Source organism: Nanorana parkeri, unplaced genomic scaffold, assembly GCF_000935625.1.
Source record: "Nanorana parkeri isolate BGI_ZX_2015 unplaced genomic scaffold, ASM93562v1 scaffold24, whole genome shotgun sequence".
In the NCBI taxonomy this organism is placed as follows: Eukaryota; Metazoa; Chordata; class Amphibia; order Anura; family Dicroglossidae; genus Nanorana; species Nanorana parkeri.
Genome location: NW_017306292.1, coordinates 1,832,328 through 1,851,222, shown reverse-complemented (window position 1 = coordinate 1,851,222; position 18,895 = coordinate 1,832,328). Strand labels below are relative to the sequence as shown.

At 42.0% G+C, this 18,895-nt stretch overlaps 1 protein-coding gene across 1 annotated transcript in view; it reads right to left on the bottom strand.

The window, feature by feature from the left end:
* Nucleotides 1-1,054: 1,054 nt before the first annotated feature.
* SHISA3 (shisa family member 3) overlaps nt 1,055-18,895 on the bottom strand; it is an 18,249-nt gene continuing 408 nt past the window's right edge. Inside the window, exon 2 of the mRNA XM_018564752.1 lies at nt 1,055-1,541. Coding sequence (XP_018420254.1) covers nt 1,108-1,541 — 434 coding nt within the window. The 3' untranslated portion in view covers nt 1,055-1,107. The remainder of the gene's footprint in view (nt 1,542-18,895) is intronic.

The following is an 18,895-nucleotide window of genomic DNA, read 5'->3' as shown; positions in this document are numbered from 1 at the left end:
GCCGAAGCAAAGTTTGCCTAGAGAACTGCACTAGCCCTTACCACCCCAGCTTAATTACCTCTATATCAAAGTTCTGCTCCAATACTTATGGAGTACTTATATGTACTATGGGGCTCCAATACTTCTGCAAAAAGGTTCTCTTCACAGCTGCATACACCTGCACACTGATTACCAATAGACTTGAATAAGGCGGTACACCAAGGGTCTCCAATCTCCATGTACGACCCAACATTGTATGGCCAGCAGTGAAGAGGTTTTATTTGCAGAGAAGGACACCAAAGTGGGTCACTACTGTGATAGAGACAATTAGGTAGGTGGGGTAGCATTAGTTTAGAGCTGGAGAAGGGGTGGGTGGGATAGTATTAGTTTAGCTAAAGGTAAAGGCCTGGGCTTTACAGGATAGGTACATTAGTATTGAACCTTTCCTATCCTGCATTTTTTTTCTAAAAGATATTGGATCTTCACCACCCCGTCTGACTGCACACATTCCCTCACATATTTTTAAAATGATGCATGCTCCAGGCTCCATTCACTTCATTGGAAAGCCAGTCAATAGGCTGCTCCACTGAGTAAGTGGAGTCTTCTGCATGTATGCTGAGAGATTTTGATGCTGAATCTGCCAGATTTTGGGACAAAGGTCAAGCACATTGAGGGTCTTGGAGAAGCAGAATTACAGCTTTCTGTGTTATCTGCCACAAACCTTCTAGGGGAGAGCAGGAAGACGGAAACACATACTCATGCTAAAAGTGCCCCATCCTTTAAGCCCCCAAGCAGTAATGTCTTCCTGGTCGTGCCCAGAGCCAGGCTCTGGTGTTCAGTTTGTTTAGCACTTACTGAACACTTGTTGCTTTAATGCATGCGTACCTTATTCAGCTTTTAGTGTCATTCATCATTTAGTGTAACTCATTACTAGCAGTCCATTAATTTGTGATCACTGTGATTGACATTATGAAAGCTATAAAATATCGCACACTGTCCTTGTCCTTTTATTTGTGTCCTGTGAAGTCAGTCTAGTCTCTTCCAGCTGCCGGCACCGTCAGTGTATTTTAGTCCAACACAACAATAATTTTCTTTATTCAGCGAAGCTCCACAGATCTCCAGTCCCTCTTACTGCCGGAAATCAGGGAAGGCTTTGTTTGGGTTTCCATCTGCCTGCAGTGGGTAAGAGAAGTACTGTGTGGGGACCAGAAAAGTAGATGATGGATTCAGGTGGATGGAGTGTGCTGAAGAGTACGGAGGAGGTGGTGAGGTCACTAGGCATCCAGGGTCTGTCCTGGAGGAGGAGAGTCTACGTACTGATCCTCCAGTTGACGTGGAGCTAGTGGCAGTGCTGGACTGTCTGGATGGAGTTCGTAAGGCAGTACCAGTGAGAATCATAGGAAGAGATTCTGGAGGGTAAGTCCGCAATGTAAACCTCATTGGCTGCTGAGAAGTCTGCTTTGGTCGTAGACATGTGCAGCAGTAGACAGCCACCAAAGAACCCACAATGATGAAGGCAATAAATATAGATCCAACAATCAGGAATGGGACATAAACTGGTTCTGCAAAGCAAAATGTAAAAAAAAGTTAGTAGGATTCCCAGGTAGAATTATTACAGAGCTCTTAGATCTGTTTTGATTTGGGATTTAGCCTAAAAGCCAGTCCTAAATGATGAACTAGTTCAAAATATCTTTAAAGGACAGCACCAGTGTGTGTCAAATGTTTTACTCTTGTTCAAGAAAAAGATGGACACATCCTTACTGCAAAAGCTATGCTTTAATGGCCTCTCTCTTGCAGCACATCTGCACCGTTCCTTCTCTCCTCCATTGCTATGTTCAGGTGCTAGAAGCAAAAAAAAATGTCTGATGCTTGCTAGTATGAAGAAGCATGTGACAGTGCTTGGCCAATTACCAAGAACCAGCATGGTCACATTGAGAAAGATAATATCTCTGTGCAAGCTAGGGCTTGAGCAACTTATACCTTACACAGCGCGGCTTCTCCAACTCCCAGCAATGTATGTAATGGAAAGGAAGTAAAGGTGAATATATGCTTCTGGGGACGAGGGTGATGTATTACCTGCACTCCCTCTCCAGTGCTTTATGGTGACCGTGTAATGAGCAGTGCTGAGGAAGGAAGGGGGTGTGTCTGACCAGGTCTGTTGGATTACAGAATGCACTGAGCAGCATGATAAAACTCTGGTAGTTATTGGACAGGTCAGTCTAGTTTAGACACTGTACAACATCTATAACAAGAAAAAGAAGGTAAGACTATAAGTAAACGATGTTATGCCTGGCTGAATATGTATTTCTATTACTTTAACTGGCAACTATTATACAATGCTACTTTTGCAACAACTATGTAGTGTCAGGACCTGGAATAAATCAAATTGACTGTTTAGGTAGCCCTTTGTATTACATAGCTGTTGGTAAATGGAACAGTGATTTATAATGTGTGTCAAATGTAAGTCTATCAGAAGAAAATGTGATTTGCTGCTGTTCTCATTAATGGTAACCTCTATATTTATCTTAGGAAAAGTTTTCTTAAAATGGAACTAAACTAAACTGGAAATAAGAAATTACTAGTAGGTATAGATTTTTGGCAAAGAGACACACAAAGTATCTTCTGCCTGTAAGTAGTGGTGACCATGCTTTTTCTGTAGCCAACAGAGAACCTCAGAGCTGAGACACTTAACACAGGGAGCCTCCAGGTGCCACATGTCCTAGTCTGTCAAGGCACACTTGCAGCACTCACGACTTCTCTGAGTGAAGCTTCAATCCAATTCAGAAGACTCCATCTGCATGGTGAACCGACATTTATCTCAAGGCTCACACTGAGAGGTCATTCACATCCCTCTCCAGGAGTCCAGCCTCTCCTGTAACTACATGGCAGACCCAGAGGTGGGAAGAAGCAACAACCTTTTTAGTGTGGACGTATAACGCCTCAACTTGTTCTATTAACTCTGTTCTCACAAGCTCTCGGTGTTTAGGGACATGCTTACTTGTCTGGATGCAATAAATGGTTTACTGGAATTCTTATAATGCATCAACACAACAGGATCCATGATCAGCAGATCAAGTTCTCAGACTTGAAAACCAACAGGTACTCTTAGCTGTAACTTGAATGTGCAGCAATAACTTGGCAGCTCTCACAGTCGGTCTCTAATAGCAATGTCTCAGCAGATTCACAGAATGTGGCAGATACATCCAGTACTCTGCAGCCAGTTGCGCACTCACTTGTTCAGCAGTACTTGGTCTCAGTAGGGAGCTGGTTATAGCCTCTCATTGGCTCTGGAGTATCTAAGCTGTCCCAAGGGGGGAACACAGTCAGCAATGCCATGCTCCCCCAGGACAAGGGAATGCTATTACTCTCTCTCACACATGGTGGGTCTGGATCCTTTTTCTCCACAGGCAAGAAGATATTGTGTCTTTTTCTACAGCAGCACACTAAACCTACCCACTGTCCTATGGCCTGTCTCCTGACGGGGATAATTCCCTCTATTTCCAGACTGTTGCTATTCAAAACCAGGAAGAGACAAATCTTCTAAAGACTAGACTCCCTAACATGTCAAAAAAAACTTTTCCCTGTAGCAATTTTTTATTTTCTGTATTTCACATGTTAGGATTTATTTAGAATGGGCGAATGGTGAAAAACCAACCCCTGCGGCAATTTCTTTAGTGCAGCTCACCACAACACATGACATATGTGTTTGGTGCGCTGTAGTGTGGGGTGTTACAGGCTACTACTATACTTTGCATTAGGGTGTCATTGGAAATGAAAGGCACCGCAATGCACCACACATCATACTGCATGCCAATATGAATTGCAGTACAATATTTTTACAGCACATTGCCAGGATGCACAGATGTGAAGACAGTCTTAAAGTATAGTACATGAAAAGTGAATACATGCTTCTACTTTTGTATTGCTAGATTATTATATTCATAGAAAGTTACTATCTTGGATTGTAAAAAAATAAATAAATAAAATAGTCAAGTAGAACTCACAGAGGAACGGTCTAATAGAGCAGGTCTTTCATAGCAGTAGCTGCTCGGACCCATCAGCTGAGTGATATAATAAGCTATTGTGTCATTCATTTTTGTAGCATTTAACCTGCTCAGTTGTACTGATTCGTTAGGGGGCTTTGTGATGGGAGAAGTGCCATCAGGGCCATCAAAACACAGTATTGTGCAAGGCAGGATGTCTGCAAGTTAGCCCCTAGTGAGAAATGGATGAGGTTGGTGACTGCCATTTTCTGTGACCTGTCATCTGTTATCAGTTAAGTAAATGGTATTTTTCATTGTTTTCAATTGTGTGTTTGTGTTATTTCACTGGTACTATGTTGAGACACCTAATTCACATATATAACCAGTTTCTTTTGGGTCACTGCAAATTAATAGAAGATGAACAGTGCAAGGTCAATAGAGATCCATTCAAGAGTCAAAGTACCAAGCACTACAAATGGTGGTACAGCGGAGATCTTCTTTATTTCAGTGCATTAAATGGGGCTCAGAGAATTTCCAGTATTGTCTAGCCCCTCCATAGCCTATGTGTGCTTGTTATTGCCCCCAGCGGTTCCCCTACACCAACACATCATTGCAGGAGATGCTTACCACTTACGAATACCAAGTTGTGAACGGGACCCCATGGCAAGCTTTTTGACTGCTCTTTCATCACACCTTAATGCTGATAAAATAAATGTGTTAAATAGTTATATTTATGATATTTATTTATTTATTTTAGCTTTGAAGGCCCTCAGGACTCCACTAGCCCCACACCTAGGGTTAATATATGGGAATGCTGCAGAGGAGCTACAGAACAGAGCATTTAATTCTTGTGGGTCACTGAGACTTTGCAGCATGTTTTATACATGTGTTTTCCCTCCTGCCTGTCTTGGAGTGTGTTGATGTTGGAACACGGTGCTGCCTCATTATTTATGGTGTGAAAGTGCTCGCTTCCTGCTCACAGGCTCAGGTAGCTTAGCAGCTAGCAGTGAGTACATGGGACATGTGAGTCAGGCAGCCAGCAGAATGTAGACCGCTGAGAGCACACATAACCTACCAGAACTTTTATTATATGGCAGGGGCCTGCTCAACGCTACTGCTTACACAGCATATGTGGGGTACATCTCACATTTATACATCTGACATCTACTGAACTCAACTGTAAAGAAGCATATTATTCTTAGTTATAACAAAATATAAAAACTAAACCACTAGGGATAGGGGTTGTAGCTTGCCAAGAGTGAACTGAAAACCAGCTCCCAGTCTGATTCACAAGTGTGGGAATCAGGGCAATCCTGGAAGAGTTTGGACATATCACAATGTAGTAGCTGGTCCTGGTATGATAGAAAGGTGGGCATGAGCAAACCTTTAAAAATATGCTGATTTTGTTTTATGAGTGGGCAAGCACCTGCCATCTGTATCCCATCGCTAGCTGATCTATGCTGTGTACACAAATCTAATTCTGATCAATGGTGTAAAGAAATGTATGAAAGATGATTAGCGGCTATGAGAAACTTCTAGGATTAACCAATCATTTTTCCTTTCCAATCCTTTATTGTACCCATAATTGAGAGTGGAGATAAGGTGGAAGATATGGAATGTCAGAGCTCTGACTTACAATTTGTATATGGGAGGCGATCAAGTGGAAATTTAGGGGCAGAGGGTGAACTCTCAGTGCTTGTTTAAACTTCTTATAATGACTTTACTTGTTCAACTGTATAACAAGTTTTATATATGAGGATTTAGAGCAAAATGTTTGATCACTTTATTACAAATGTAATATCCGCCATCAAAAACATGTATTCTGAAAAGGGACTTTGATGAAGAGATCGTGCCATTGGGATAAAAAAAAAAAAAACCTTCAACAACAAGCTATTCTACTTGCCTCTTCAGCGACCCGCTTCTCCTACCTTCCCTCCATTTCAGCAATGCAGACTTTTCGGCATTCAACTTTTGCAGGAGTATCAGATGTATGTGTCCCCTATTACACATTGTGGTTCCATTCGCTGACCCCCTACGTCACTACAGGACACAACAGTGATGTTAGGGGTGAGAGAATGGAGCCACAGCGTGCAGCACAGGACACGGTCATCTCACAAGCCCAGAAGAGTTATGTGGCGAAGAGTCGTATTCTGCAATGGAGGAAAGGTTGGAGATGCAGGGCGCTGTAGAGGTGAGTATAACACTCTTCTATTGCAGGGACCATTAGGTTGGCTTATTTACAGACAGGCTCCTTTTAAGTTTGATCTGACATAGCCAGTCACACACCAAGAATGTGCCCTTGTCACCCTTTCTTTTTGTCCTCGCTGATAACATCTTTATATTGAAGCATATGTAAACCCAATCACTAAGGCTCGGTTCACACCTGGGCGTTTTGTAGCGCGTTCCTATGCTTTGCAAAACGCTCAAACACCGAAATCCCATTATTTCCTATGGGCATGGTTCCCACCTGAGCGTATTACAGGCCGTAGGAACGCGCTACAAAACGCCCTACGCCCAAAGAAGTACAGGAGCTTATTTGGGGCGTATTTGCCGCGCGTATCCATTGGGATACAGCCAGGTAGCCCTCAGAAACGCGCGTTTGTCGCGCGGTGTTTTAACCGCGAATCGCGGTAGAAACGCGCAACAAACGCTCATATTCAATGCGCCAAGGTGTGAACCCAGCCTAAAAGAACAACTCTGTGAAAACACTTTATTAACCCTTGCAGTGGTGCTACCCCCGCACTGCAAGGGTTGAAGAAGAACTTTACCCATATCTTTAAAATAACAACAAACTTACATGTTAGAAATGTTTAGTAATGACAATCTACAAACACATACTTCTAGATAATTGCCGGCTTTGTATACTTTGCATACCTTACTTCTCTTTTCTTTCCCAGTATTCTCGCATCATCTCAGGGGAGGAAAATGCCTTTCCCGGAGATCTCATGAGATTACAGATGAGATTTCCCAGGATGCAATGCTTGGGCATGATTACATTATTTATGCCAGAACAGGACCAGGAAGTGGGAAAGAAAGAAATTGTAAAAAAAAAAAAAAAATGTTTTTTTAGCTAGTGAATGTAAGATGATTTCATATCAGCCTGCAGAGCTGTATGCTGATGTGATTTTTAGTCAAAGGGGGTAGAGGTTCACTTTAAGTGCTCGTTTTGGTCTAGGAACGAAAATAAAAAAAGTTATGCTCACCCGAACCTCGGAGCCGACCAGCCTCTGCGTCCTCACATGCTATACACAGTGTATTACAACAAGTCGGCTCGGAGGATCGGGTGATTATAACTTTTTATTTTCATTTGAAAATGAACAGTTAACCCTTGCAGTGCAGGGTTAGCCACATTGCAAGGGTTAATGAAAACTTTTCCTGAAGTTGTTCCCTAAATCTCATATAAACTATAACATATTAATGTAATTATTAAAAATGTTTTAATGCTTTTAAATCTAAAATCTTTCATTGAAATAATATCTGGAGATCCTGCCATGAAAGTTCTTGTCCAGGGGGACGACACTCTGTCCCTGTCTCCAAATTGTGTTTTTGTGTTGTCACCCTGTTATATTCGCTTCCGAATGAGACTCAAAGTGACTGCTTCTACACATATTGTGGAGGTATGGTCCAGTAATGTCACCATCCGAAAACCTGACCTGAAATATAACATGAAGCTATCGCTGAAGTACATGCATGGTGCTAGGACACATACACGTCATAAATAGGTACCTTCTGCACTGAGTATCCTGACACAAACGAAGTGTTCTGTCACTTCCATGCCCCCAAAAGTAATAGTTCCCACACATGCACACTAATGTGGTTTATGATCCCCACACATGTGCAGTGTATTGTCTCTCCAGCGCTCCCGATTCTTAGATCAATATAGCAGCCATATCCCATGCATATGCAGTAGTATAGTGCCACTACTGTGCTTGTGTGGGATCTCGCTGTCCTATTTCGGACATTACAACATAGTGGCAGTACTGTGTATGTGCTGAATGTGCATATCATGATGTCAGAAATATGGTGGTGAGATATCCCGTTTGTGGTAGTGGCAGTACACTACCACACATGCATAGGGTCTCAGTGCCATATTGATCTAAGTATCGGGTAAGGCAGAAGCATCCGGGCATGTGAGGGACAATACATTGTGCATGCAATGTAAATTACATTACTACACTTATGTTTCCTCCCAGTACTCTGTCAGTAGCCCCTTCCTTTCAGTACCCTGCCAATGAGCCCCTTTCCTCTGAACACCCTGCCAGCAAGCTCCTTTGCTCTCAGGACTCTTCCAGCAGCCCTTTACTCCCAGTACTCTGCCAGTAGCCCCTTCCTCTCAGCAACATTCTCCCTGCTCTCATCACTCTGTCAGTAACCCAACCCCTGCTATCACCAGCATACCTGCATTCTCCTCCCCCCAACTCTACATCTGTCACAACACCCCCACTCTCTTCAACCCATCTGCATGCCCACCATGCCCACTCTTACCAACTAACCTGCCGGCCCAACCACCCCACCATGGTACCTGACCCCATTTTCTCCCCTCGCCCCTTTCTTATTATCACACCTGCTTTAACCCCACACTCAGTACCATGTACACCCCCTTTCCTCCTGCACTCAACACCAAGTCTGCACCCCTTCCCACCATGATCAAGGGTTTAACTTTTACCCCTACTCTTACTACCATGCCTGAACCACCTCTCACCACTGTCTACTGCCTCTACTCTCATACCCTCCATCCCCGGTCATCTCACCACTGTGCCTGCACACACCCCCATCCCAACCCCACTTCTTGGCGCCTAACCCCTTGCACTAACCACAGCTGTGCATGGCACCCCCTTGTTTTCACCATTGTGCCTGAGCTTTCACCCCCATCACCTCTTTTTTCAAGATTTTCTTTGTTACACACTTCCTATCCTGAGTTGGGTTCTACACTGTCTGTATTGTATCTATGGAGGAGCAGCGTTGTCACCCTAGGCAGTGATCTCCTGATTGGACTCCACTGCATTGGGAAAAGAGGGTGTTTATAGAATATAGCTGGGATGGCTAATAACAGTTTAAGATTTCAGTTCAGTGCACAGGAAGTTACAAAGACACTGGATTTCTGGCATGGATGACATGTACTTGCAGATAATGTATCCTTTCTTTAAACAAAAAAATATTCATGGCGTTAGATATATTTAACCTGTAAAGTACTACTTTATTCAGAGTGTATTTAACGTTAAAACCTATTTTCTAAGTTTAGTTTTAAATGAAGGATTGCAATTCATGTCAGGCTTTAATTGCAGACCATGAAGGGAATGTGAATATTTTACAGTTGTCAGCGTAACAGCACTATAAAGGAAACCTTTCAATTGAGACACCTGTTTCAGTAACAACTATTTAAGAGGGGAGATTATCTCACTATGGGGAGATTTCCTCTTCCTTCCTGTTGTATCTCTAGCATACAAAAAAATTAAGAGAATATACACATTTGTGCCTGCTATCCAATTTTAAGACTAGAAGACACCATTCTATTAAAACAACCTTTCTCCGACAATGACTACTCCTTTTTAACCATCCCTCCATCCCTAAAGCAGTTCCAAGAAATAGTTAGAAAACTTTTCAGTGCTACATCTTGCCACTTGTTTGGAAAGACCAAAATAGTAGAATAGATAGTAAGATACTGTATACCTTTAAAATTTAAGAGTGGTATTCTTGGCTTATAATGTTAAAGGAGAACTATGGGGGTCAGTGTTTTTCCCCATAGTTCTCCTTGGGGTAACGGGAGGACGCTAGTTTGTGTCCTCCCGTTACCCTACGCTCAGTATACCGCGAGCTGTAGCTCGCGGTATACTGAGACGCCGCACCTGGAGCGGATCCCGACTTAGATGACGGGATCTGCCCAGCTGCGTGAGTGACAGCTGGCTCTGCCTATCTAGAGGCAGAGCCAGCTATACCCGCCCCCTCCCCCGTCCGTTCCGTCAGTCAGCGCTGGCGGATCGGAGCGGGGAATCCAGCCCCTCCCCCTGTCACGGCAGAGAGCCGTGACAGGATCGAGAGGCGAGGGAACCCGGTATGTGTGCTCTCACCTCCCGATCTACTGAGCCGACCTGTGACAATGAGGCTGTCACAGGTCGGCTAGAACTATGAGGTGAGTGAAAAGCACTCATGTCATAATTCTCCTTTAAGCACCATTATGCGGCCCAGTGGATGTAACTAGCCAGTGGATAGTTTAAAGTCAGAAGGGTGAAACTCAAACTGAAGTCCTATCTATCTTTCTCTGGCAAGAGATAGACCACTGATATTTTGACCAAGCATTTTATCTGCTCTCTCTCTCTCTCTCTCCGAGTTTGACCATAGTCCTTTAGCCCCCAAACATGTTACAAAGCACTGTACAATATGGCACCAGGTGACTTATAAATAATACACAATCACTGACACAAACTAGAGAGTCTACTCCTAGTGTCAGGCTGCTGCCAGTTGTTCAGTTCTGCACATCCCACTCTATGAAAAGACTTCTGTTGATATTCTTAGTGCTGCCAACAAACTATTTGCACATTTTGGGAAGCTGCATTACTCATGAAGCAAAATGAAGAAAAGGTCTGTTCTCCCCTATGTATTCATTGGTAAAGAAGGGTAAAATACACAACAATATATAATAAACGTGTGCCAATTCCATCTACTTTAAAGTGGAGGTTACATTTGGTAAGAAATTGGGTGCCTGATACCTTCTTAGAATCAGAATCATGTCAAATTCTCATGGGCTCCAAGGGATTTAATTGGGGCAACAAATCAGCACTCAGGCACCATTAGTGGGGAAGTGCAGTGGGTTAGTGGTTAGCACTGGGGGGTCTCTGATTCAAATCCTTGTCAGGACGCCATCTGCAAGGAGTTTGCATGTTGTATCTGTGCTTGCATGGGTTTCCTCTGGGTACTTCCCAAACTCCAAAAAGATGCTGGGAGATGAATTGGCTCCTGTCTAAATAATGCCTGTATATGTGCATGTGAGATATGGACCTTAGATTGTAAGCTCCTTGAGGACAGGGACTGATGTAAATGTTCATGTGCTGTGCAAATTGTCAGCGCTATATAAATACCAGTAATAAAAAAGTAGATTAGCATCTAAAAGCTCATATCTGATCTGTTCGGAATGTGAAACTGCACACCACAGCAATTAATGTCACTATGACAGTACTACATTACATTATGTCACTATGCACGTACTAAAGCATGTGCACAAGAGAATATGCTGTACATATACCACATAGACAGCGCTTGGCTCCAAATGCCATGGCTGTTCTACAGCTTCCAGTATTTGTACATTACATTCAGTGAGAATTTAATTAATTATAGAAAGAAATGTAAACTACCTATCGATAGACATGAACTGTTGAAAGGGTATGCCAACCCTGTCTTCAAGAAATATTAATGATTGACTGAAAAATATCCAACACAACCAATCAGCTGTTTCCCTAGGAATGATCCGTCTTTAATATCTTCTGTTACCCACAGATATAAACGTTATAAGATGAATCTTTCAAGGCAGTGCACACATTTGTTTCTTCCAGACTACCCACTACATACTCTTAATTCCAGCAAACAAGATGCTACACAGTAATGCTCTCATTGATTTAAAGGGGCCAAAAGATATGATATGGTTATGTCTGGGTACAACCCAGGTTAATTTACCACATGGGTAGAAGAGAAGTTCACTTCCAGTGAACAGTGTGCAGCTTTGTTCACTTGAATTGTCAAATCGTGTACAAAGGAAGATCCTGTAATTTTGTATTGCACATAGTTGGGTATTCAATGTAAATACAGTTTTTTTTCTCTTCGCATACAAATGAAATCAAAGCTATGGCTTACTGTCTCATTTGTGTGTTAGAATTCACAAACTTTCCTATTACTTTGGAATCTGCAAAGCTGAAGCAATAAATAGGGATATTAGTACCCTGAAGGAAGAGTGAGCAGCCATGCCGTGCTCCCTGACCGAGAGAAAACTCCTTCCTAAACATTGCAACGAAGCATGACCAACCATCAGAAATGAATGTATAGCTTAGTAATAATGAATTGTATATGTTATTGTTAAGTGCTTAAACTCCGGTAAATAGTTTATTGCTTGTCTATGCATGTATAAGGTTGTATTCACTGGTTTCCTCTGTGCCGCTTACCCTGTTAGATCTCCTGTACTCCTTTCTTACATCTTTAATCCAGTAAAGACACCTTTTGACACCGTATTTTGTGTAAACACCTATACTGTACTTCCTTAAAGAGTGCAGTACAACCTGAGACTTATATTTAACCAAAGCAAAACACTGGAGGCATGTAAACTGGGATTACACAGATTTATCATTTGCATTGGCCATTGCTTTTCATATCTTTGCTGAAGAAAAATGCTGTGCAGATTGTCAAAGGGGAATAAGCATGCAGAAAATCAGTGAAGTGCTGCACGGCGTGCAACCTGCCTGCTTGGGCTAGAGATAGTCCATGGATGTCTCCTGCAAAGGAGTTTGCTAAGTATGCTTCTTCTTTGAATAGAGCTTGGGGTAATGGAGTCTCAGACTTATAAATAAGGAGAGATGCGGTCAGTACTATATTTGTTTATCACTTCCTTTATGCTCTACACAAGGAATCCAAAATTAGGAAAAAGGAAGAGTTGCAAGAGGAGTTCTAGAAAGAGAAGCTTGCTCATGCTTCTGAGTATTTGTGAGATACCACTAGCAAGGCTCTGGATTTGGAAAGTAGGGCATTACAAGTCCAACCTGCCATAGCTTTGAGGTATGTTCGGACTACTGCAGGTCAGAATGAAAATTTGGATGAGAAGTGTGTAGCCCTCATAAACAAATCTAATGCTTTCCCAACAAAGAACAAAGGCCAGATGCCTGTAAGTAGCAGTAGGACACAGGCAACAGTTAAGGTGCCCATACACCTATCGATTTTTGTCCATCAATGGTCTTTCAAACGATAATCCATCACGATAATGGGACACTAATGATTTTAATTACTGTACTTCAGGCCGCAAAATGTTTTTCGAATCTTACGAAAATCGATGGATTAGTGGCATTTTCGTACAAGAAAATTGCAGCAAGAACACTGCAAATAAAAATCCGTTCTGTCGATCGACAAAATGTGTTAGTATTGCTAATGAACGATTATCGAAATCGACATTGGTCTGTGCTTGATGGAAAGAATCGAAAGAGGGTTCCTGGCAGCAACAAAAATTTCCAATTGAAAATCGATTAGTGTATGACCAGCTTTACTCCCCATATACAGGGAGCTGTGATTTTCATCAACTCAAATAGTGGTGGCTGAGTTTTATCAGACAATAGGAAGGCAAGACCTATGATCTCTACAATATTCTAAAACAATGCCCAGATTTCATCTGTGTGTGGAGAATGTGCGATTCACCGTGCTGCACTTGCACTATCCAGACACCCTTGAAGGAGGTATAAAGTGCTTCCTGTTGGGACCTGTAGAGAAGTACAGGAGGTCCCAGTATAGTATTACAAGGGTAGTTTGATCTGCACAGCAGTGCAGAAGAGCCCTATGCATTGCATAAATAGCTTTCCTGAAATGTATTGCTAGCCATGACTACCCCATGATGGTTTTAGGATTTAGATCAAGATATAAAAATATATTGCTGCTTGCTGGCAAGGGAGCTATATAAGAAAATTCACAATATAGAATGATGAATTTGCTAAATAAATCTTGCAATCGATGATTATAAGCCCACAGGGCAGTTGTTGGAGCTTTAGAGCTTTTGCCCAGAATGATATAAGAGCTGGTATTGTGCATTTTTCTGCAGTCATGTTCCCTAGAAAGAAATCTTTACAGCTCAGAAAAAACATGAATTCCTGATCCAACAAATTATTACAAATAGCTGCACTCACCCCCCACATAGGTACATTAATATATTTGTTTGGCAGATGCTTTGATTCTAAATCCACCACTGGCTTCTTTTCTATGTCCAGCACTACAATGGCATGATCTTTCCATTGCTGGATCCAATGTACCATCCTGAACTCTAAAGTGACCTGCCAACTTTACACTGCAGGTGCCGTGCATGTATGACCTGGCCACCAAGCACTCTTTCTAACACAAATTATCCTGCAAGCATGCAATTCACATAAGGAACTGTATGTTTGTGCCTACGAAGGAGGGTGCACTGCAGGTTCTGGTATGTCTCTGCAGGGACCATTTTAATGGACCAGGAAAATCTATTCTGGTTACTTGACTTTCCCCTAAGCAAAATGATCCAGGGAACGTCAGCCAAAAATGGGGGGCCCACAACACACAAATGTTCCCTGACCAGACTGTAAACAGCTTTGACTGGGTACACAGTCCTTAAAGTCTGTAAGGACCTTAACTCCTGCTGCTAAAATTTAGTTTTTTAAATGTACATAATAAATGAAAGTCCTTTGAGAACAGATGAGCCAGCCCGAATTTAGAAGAATCCAGTGGCTGAATCTACTTGACAACATCCAGCAAAGTTTTAGAAGCACTATGTGTACCCACTCAATATACCTCGGTTTGCATCTTACTTAATGTCACAAGCCAACTCAACGTTACTGTAAAAAGAGATGAGAAGGTGGTCGGATGTGTAGTAATAATCTGTTGATGTACAGTAGCTTTCTTCCAACCCCGCACTGTCAGATATATATGTACATTCGTATCCTATAAGTGTGTTTGTGGAAACCTGCCTTCACTTATGATGGCTTTATTATTTCTATTTAAACCTTGTCTCAATAAACATTGTTCGGAGAGGAGATAGAAGTGAGGGAAACTCTTTTTAACAAGCTGTAAAACCCAACAAGGGTTCTAATACTTCCCCACTCTGCCCAACGCTAAGACCAAAAGGTTTTCTTCTTTCCATTGATTTGCTGCCCTGGAGACACAACACAAAGTGAGAAGAAAATATACCCCTATTACATACAGTTGTACCTGGAACAAGTCCCCTCTGTTCCTGTTCTGGGGACAACCATAAGATTTGGGTCTCACTGAGGTTGTGGTCACAGGTGTTCCAAGGAAAGCCCAACTGTCATAGAAACATGTCAGATTCCCAGATGTCAGCCAGTTAGAATCTGATGCCTCTATCCACCTTCATGTTCCTAAACCATTATATTAAAAATGGAAAATGGGTGTGCTGGGGCCATGTTCTTCTTCTTCTTCCCTTAGGCCCACAGACAGTTTAAGAATGTTTATTAAATGAGGCTTCAGACTTCATTAAAGTGACCTGATCAGAAAACGTAAAATACCATAAAGAATACATTGCATAAGAAGATAGTGAATACCTTCTTGGTGCCTGTGATGCAGAACGCCCCTCCGTCCAGGAAGAACTGTCTACTGAAGTCCTCCCAGAGTGTTCATCTCCCGGTCTCCAGCAGGACTCACTACATTCTCCTGCCAACCTCCATGGCATTGCTGTGTCCTGTAGTGACTTGGAGGCCTACGGGAGGAACCAATGAACCCTGCAGGAGACCAGGAGATGTACATTCTAGACGGGGCCATTTTAAGGTCACTCTTCTTAATCGAAATATGGATCCGAGTGCATCAGAAAATGTTTGGCTGCACTTTTTATAAAGGCTAAAATTAAAAAGCTCACATTCATTTCACAGATAGTCAAGTTTTTTTTAACACAGGTGGAAAATGCAACAAGATGTTCAAAAAGCGATAGCCCTGAGCAACCAATCAGCAGAGATCTCTAAACTGTGGAGACTGTACCAACATGAAATCTGGTTACTAATAGGTAATTTTGTTGTAACAATATAATTAATGTAATTCCCAAAGTGTTTGTTCTTTTTTTCAATTAAGTAAATCTTCCAATTAGGGCATTATCCTAATCCATTCATCACTCTGTTCCTGCTGGGTTGGGCAGACTTGCCCTATATATGATATACCTCAAAATGTTTACTGTTTTCATACATTTACATCTTTCAGCCGTAAATGGTATCATAAGGTGTCCAGAACCTATCATTACAAATTAGCAATAATAAATACATACACACACATATATATATATATATATACACACACACATATATATATACATATATATATATACATACATACATACATACACACACACTGGGGGGGATTTATCAAAACGGGAACAGACAAAAATCTGGAGCACCTGTGCATGGCAACCAATCAGCTTCTCTCTTCAGTTTATTCAGTTAAGATTTAAAAATGAAACGGAGAGGCTGATTGGTTGCCATGCACAGCTGCTCCAGATTTTGTCTGCTCCAGTTTTGATAAATCCCCTTTCCTGTATATATATCAATGAAGGTATGATCTACATAGTAATACAATAGCAACAAAGTTAGTCCTCGTAATCTGATCGCCATACACATATACATAATGGGAATAACATTCATTCTACTACAAAATATAGTGATTTCTACAGTTATATCAAATACCGTCCTTAGGTCAGCGTTTTATAGAGTCACGCATTCCCATACATTGTTACTTAGAGGGGAAACTTTTCTCTTTATATATCAGAATATTTCATTTTAATAAGTGTCCACATACTTTGTCAGCAAAGAATTTGGTAACAAACCCTAATCTGAGTCTGTCATAAGACCCGGGTTGTTCTACTTTTAGGTCAGGACGTCTCTGCTTTGTAATGATGAGTTCCATATTTCTACAGAGAACACCGACCTTCACATGTAACTCACCTTCTGTTACTTGTACACTTACAATTTGATATTTTGATACTGTTGTGCTGCAGATATGTTATATTTTAAGGGTGACATCACATCTCCCCAAAACTAAGACCTATCATCTACAATTCTACATCATTTCTCTGCAATCAGTGACATCACAACTCTCCGGATAAGTCACTTGTGTCACATGGAACACTGATGGAAGCATGTTTGGTAATGCAGGAGACTGTGGAACATAAAGGAAGATGGGAAAGTCACTAGACATGTGCGATTCGTTTCGTTCCGAATCGAAATTCGGACGAATTTTCGGAAATTCGGACATTCGGATGTATCCGAATTCCGAATTACAGACATAACGAATGCAAACGAATCCGAATTTCCATTTCCGAAATTCGGTAGCGTTAGTACGAACGTTCGTTTCGTTTTCTGTTCTTATTCGTTTCTTATTCGTTTCGTTCGTTGGAGCAAAGTGACAGAGAAGGAGAAAAATATTTTTTCCCCCTCAAATGTCACTTTTGCTGCAAACGAACGAAACGAATAAGAAACGAATAAGAACTGAAAACGAAACGCACGTTCGTACTAACGCTACCGAATTTCGTCCGAATCCGAATTCCGAATCCGAATTGACTTTCACACACGAATCCTGAAAAACGAAATAACACAAATCCAAATTTAAAACGAAACGAAACGAATTTTTTGGCAGTGCACATGTCTAAAAGTCACTAGAAGCCATTATAGGAGGAGATAAAGTGTTTTTATAATGAGAGGACCCTTTATTATCATAGGAAGTAGCGATGTTCAGATACCAAGTACGTACTCGGCAAAAGTACAAGTACCGATACTTTTCCAGCTCCAAGACTGGACTAGAGAAAAATTCAAAAGTTAGGAGGCACGTGCAGGGGCGTCCCGAGGCTGGGTGACACCCAGAGCGGGGTCCGAGTGTCACCCTGCCGAGACGTCACCGTGCATGTGACCTGCCGGCGGCCATCTTGGTGATGGACGCTGGCAGAGAGAGGAGGAGACAGCCACCCGGCGGGAGAAGGTATGCCGCCGGGTCCCCTCCTCTGTCCTGATACTGTCGGGTGTTTGGCCCATGACCGAGCGCCCGACTTTTCAGAGGGGGGTGACACCAAAATGACTGTAAGCCATTTTGGTGTCACCCCTCCAATGGTGTCACCCGGGTGCGGGCCGCACTCCCCTTGTGACGCCACTGGGCACGTGTCATTTTTAAGGAGCACACGGAGCTCCTGGGATTTGTGCATCCCTGTTATAATGTACGATTTTGCTTTTATAAATATATATAAAGGGATGCACCGATACCAGTTTTGCAACTACAAGTACTGATACTTGCCCAAGTACTCACAGATACAAGTACTGATACATTTTTGTTTATTGTCATGTGACAGTTTTTCTAAAACAATACAGACTGATGATTTCAGGATAGTGGTGGAGCGCCAGAGCCAGGTCCCAGCTGCATCCGCTGCAACCCTGGTAGTTCTCATGAAAATGGCAAGTATCAGCACTGGTATCTGAACATCCCTAATAGGAAGTATTGATGTCCAAAATCTATTTATACTGGCCATATATAGCCCAATTTTCAACAGATTCCTCCTGAATTGGGCCATGGGTGCTCTGTTGGCTCAACAAAAGTTGTTTTAAAAATGGACTGAGCTGGTTATAAAATGATCAGGATTTTATGAGAGGTTCAGGTATTGAGGCAACAGAGATTCCACCATCCATGATGTTTAGTGTGGAAGGAGAACCGATTGATCGTCTCTCATTCAGCAATCACATTATCAGGATTATTCACAAAAGGGTGAAGGGTTTGGAGAAGGCAGGAATCTAGGACAACATAGCTGAACTGGAAAGTGAGCTGAATTGGAGAATTATTCCAAATCAGCTATGCTGTCCTAGATTGTTCCCTTCTCCTGCCTTCTCCGAACTCTTCACCCTTCTGTGAATAACCCTGTAAATGGGTGAAATATAATATAACTGATGGGATACATTGAACATGTGTGAACACCCAACCATACACTGAGGAATATTAGAGAGAGGACTTTGCCTAGAACATAACATCCTAAATCAATCAATCCCCATCTGTACCTGTCTAACCCCCATAAGGATATATCAGGTGCATCTGATCCTGGGCTGGTGAACACTAACTCAGCCATGTGTTATATAGTATAGTCTGCTACATTCTTTATCATTTCTCAAAGTCATTATCATAGACTTTGCAGGACAAATACATATGTTTAATAGCTTTTAATAAGCTTTGAGATTATATATATATAT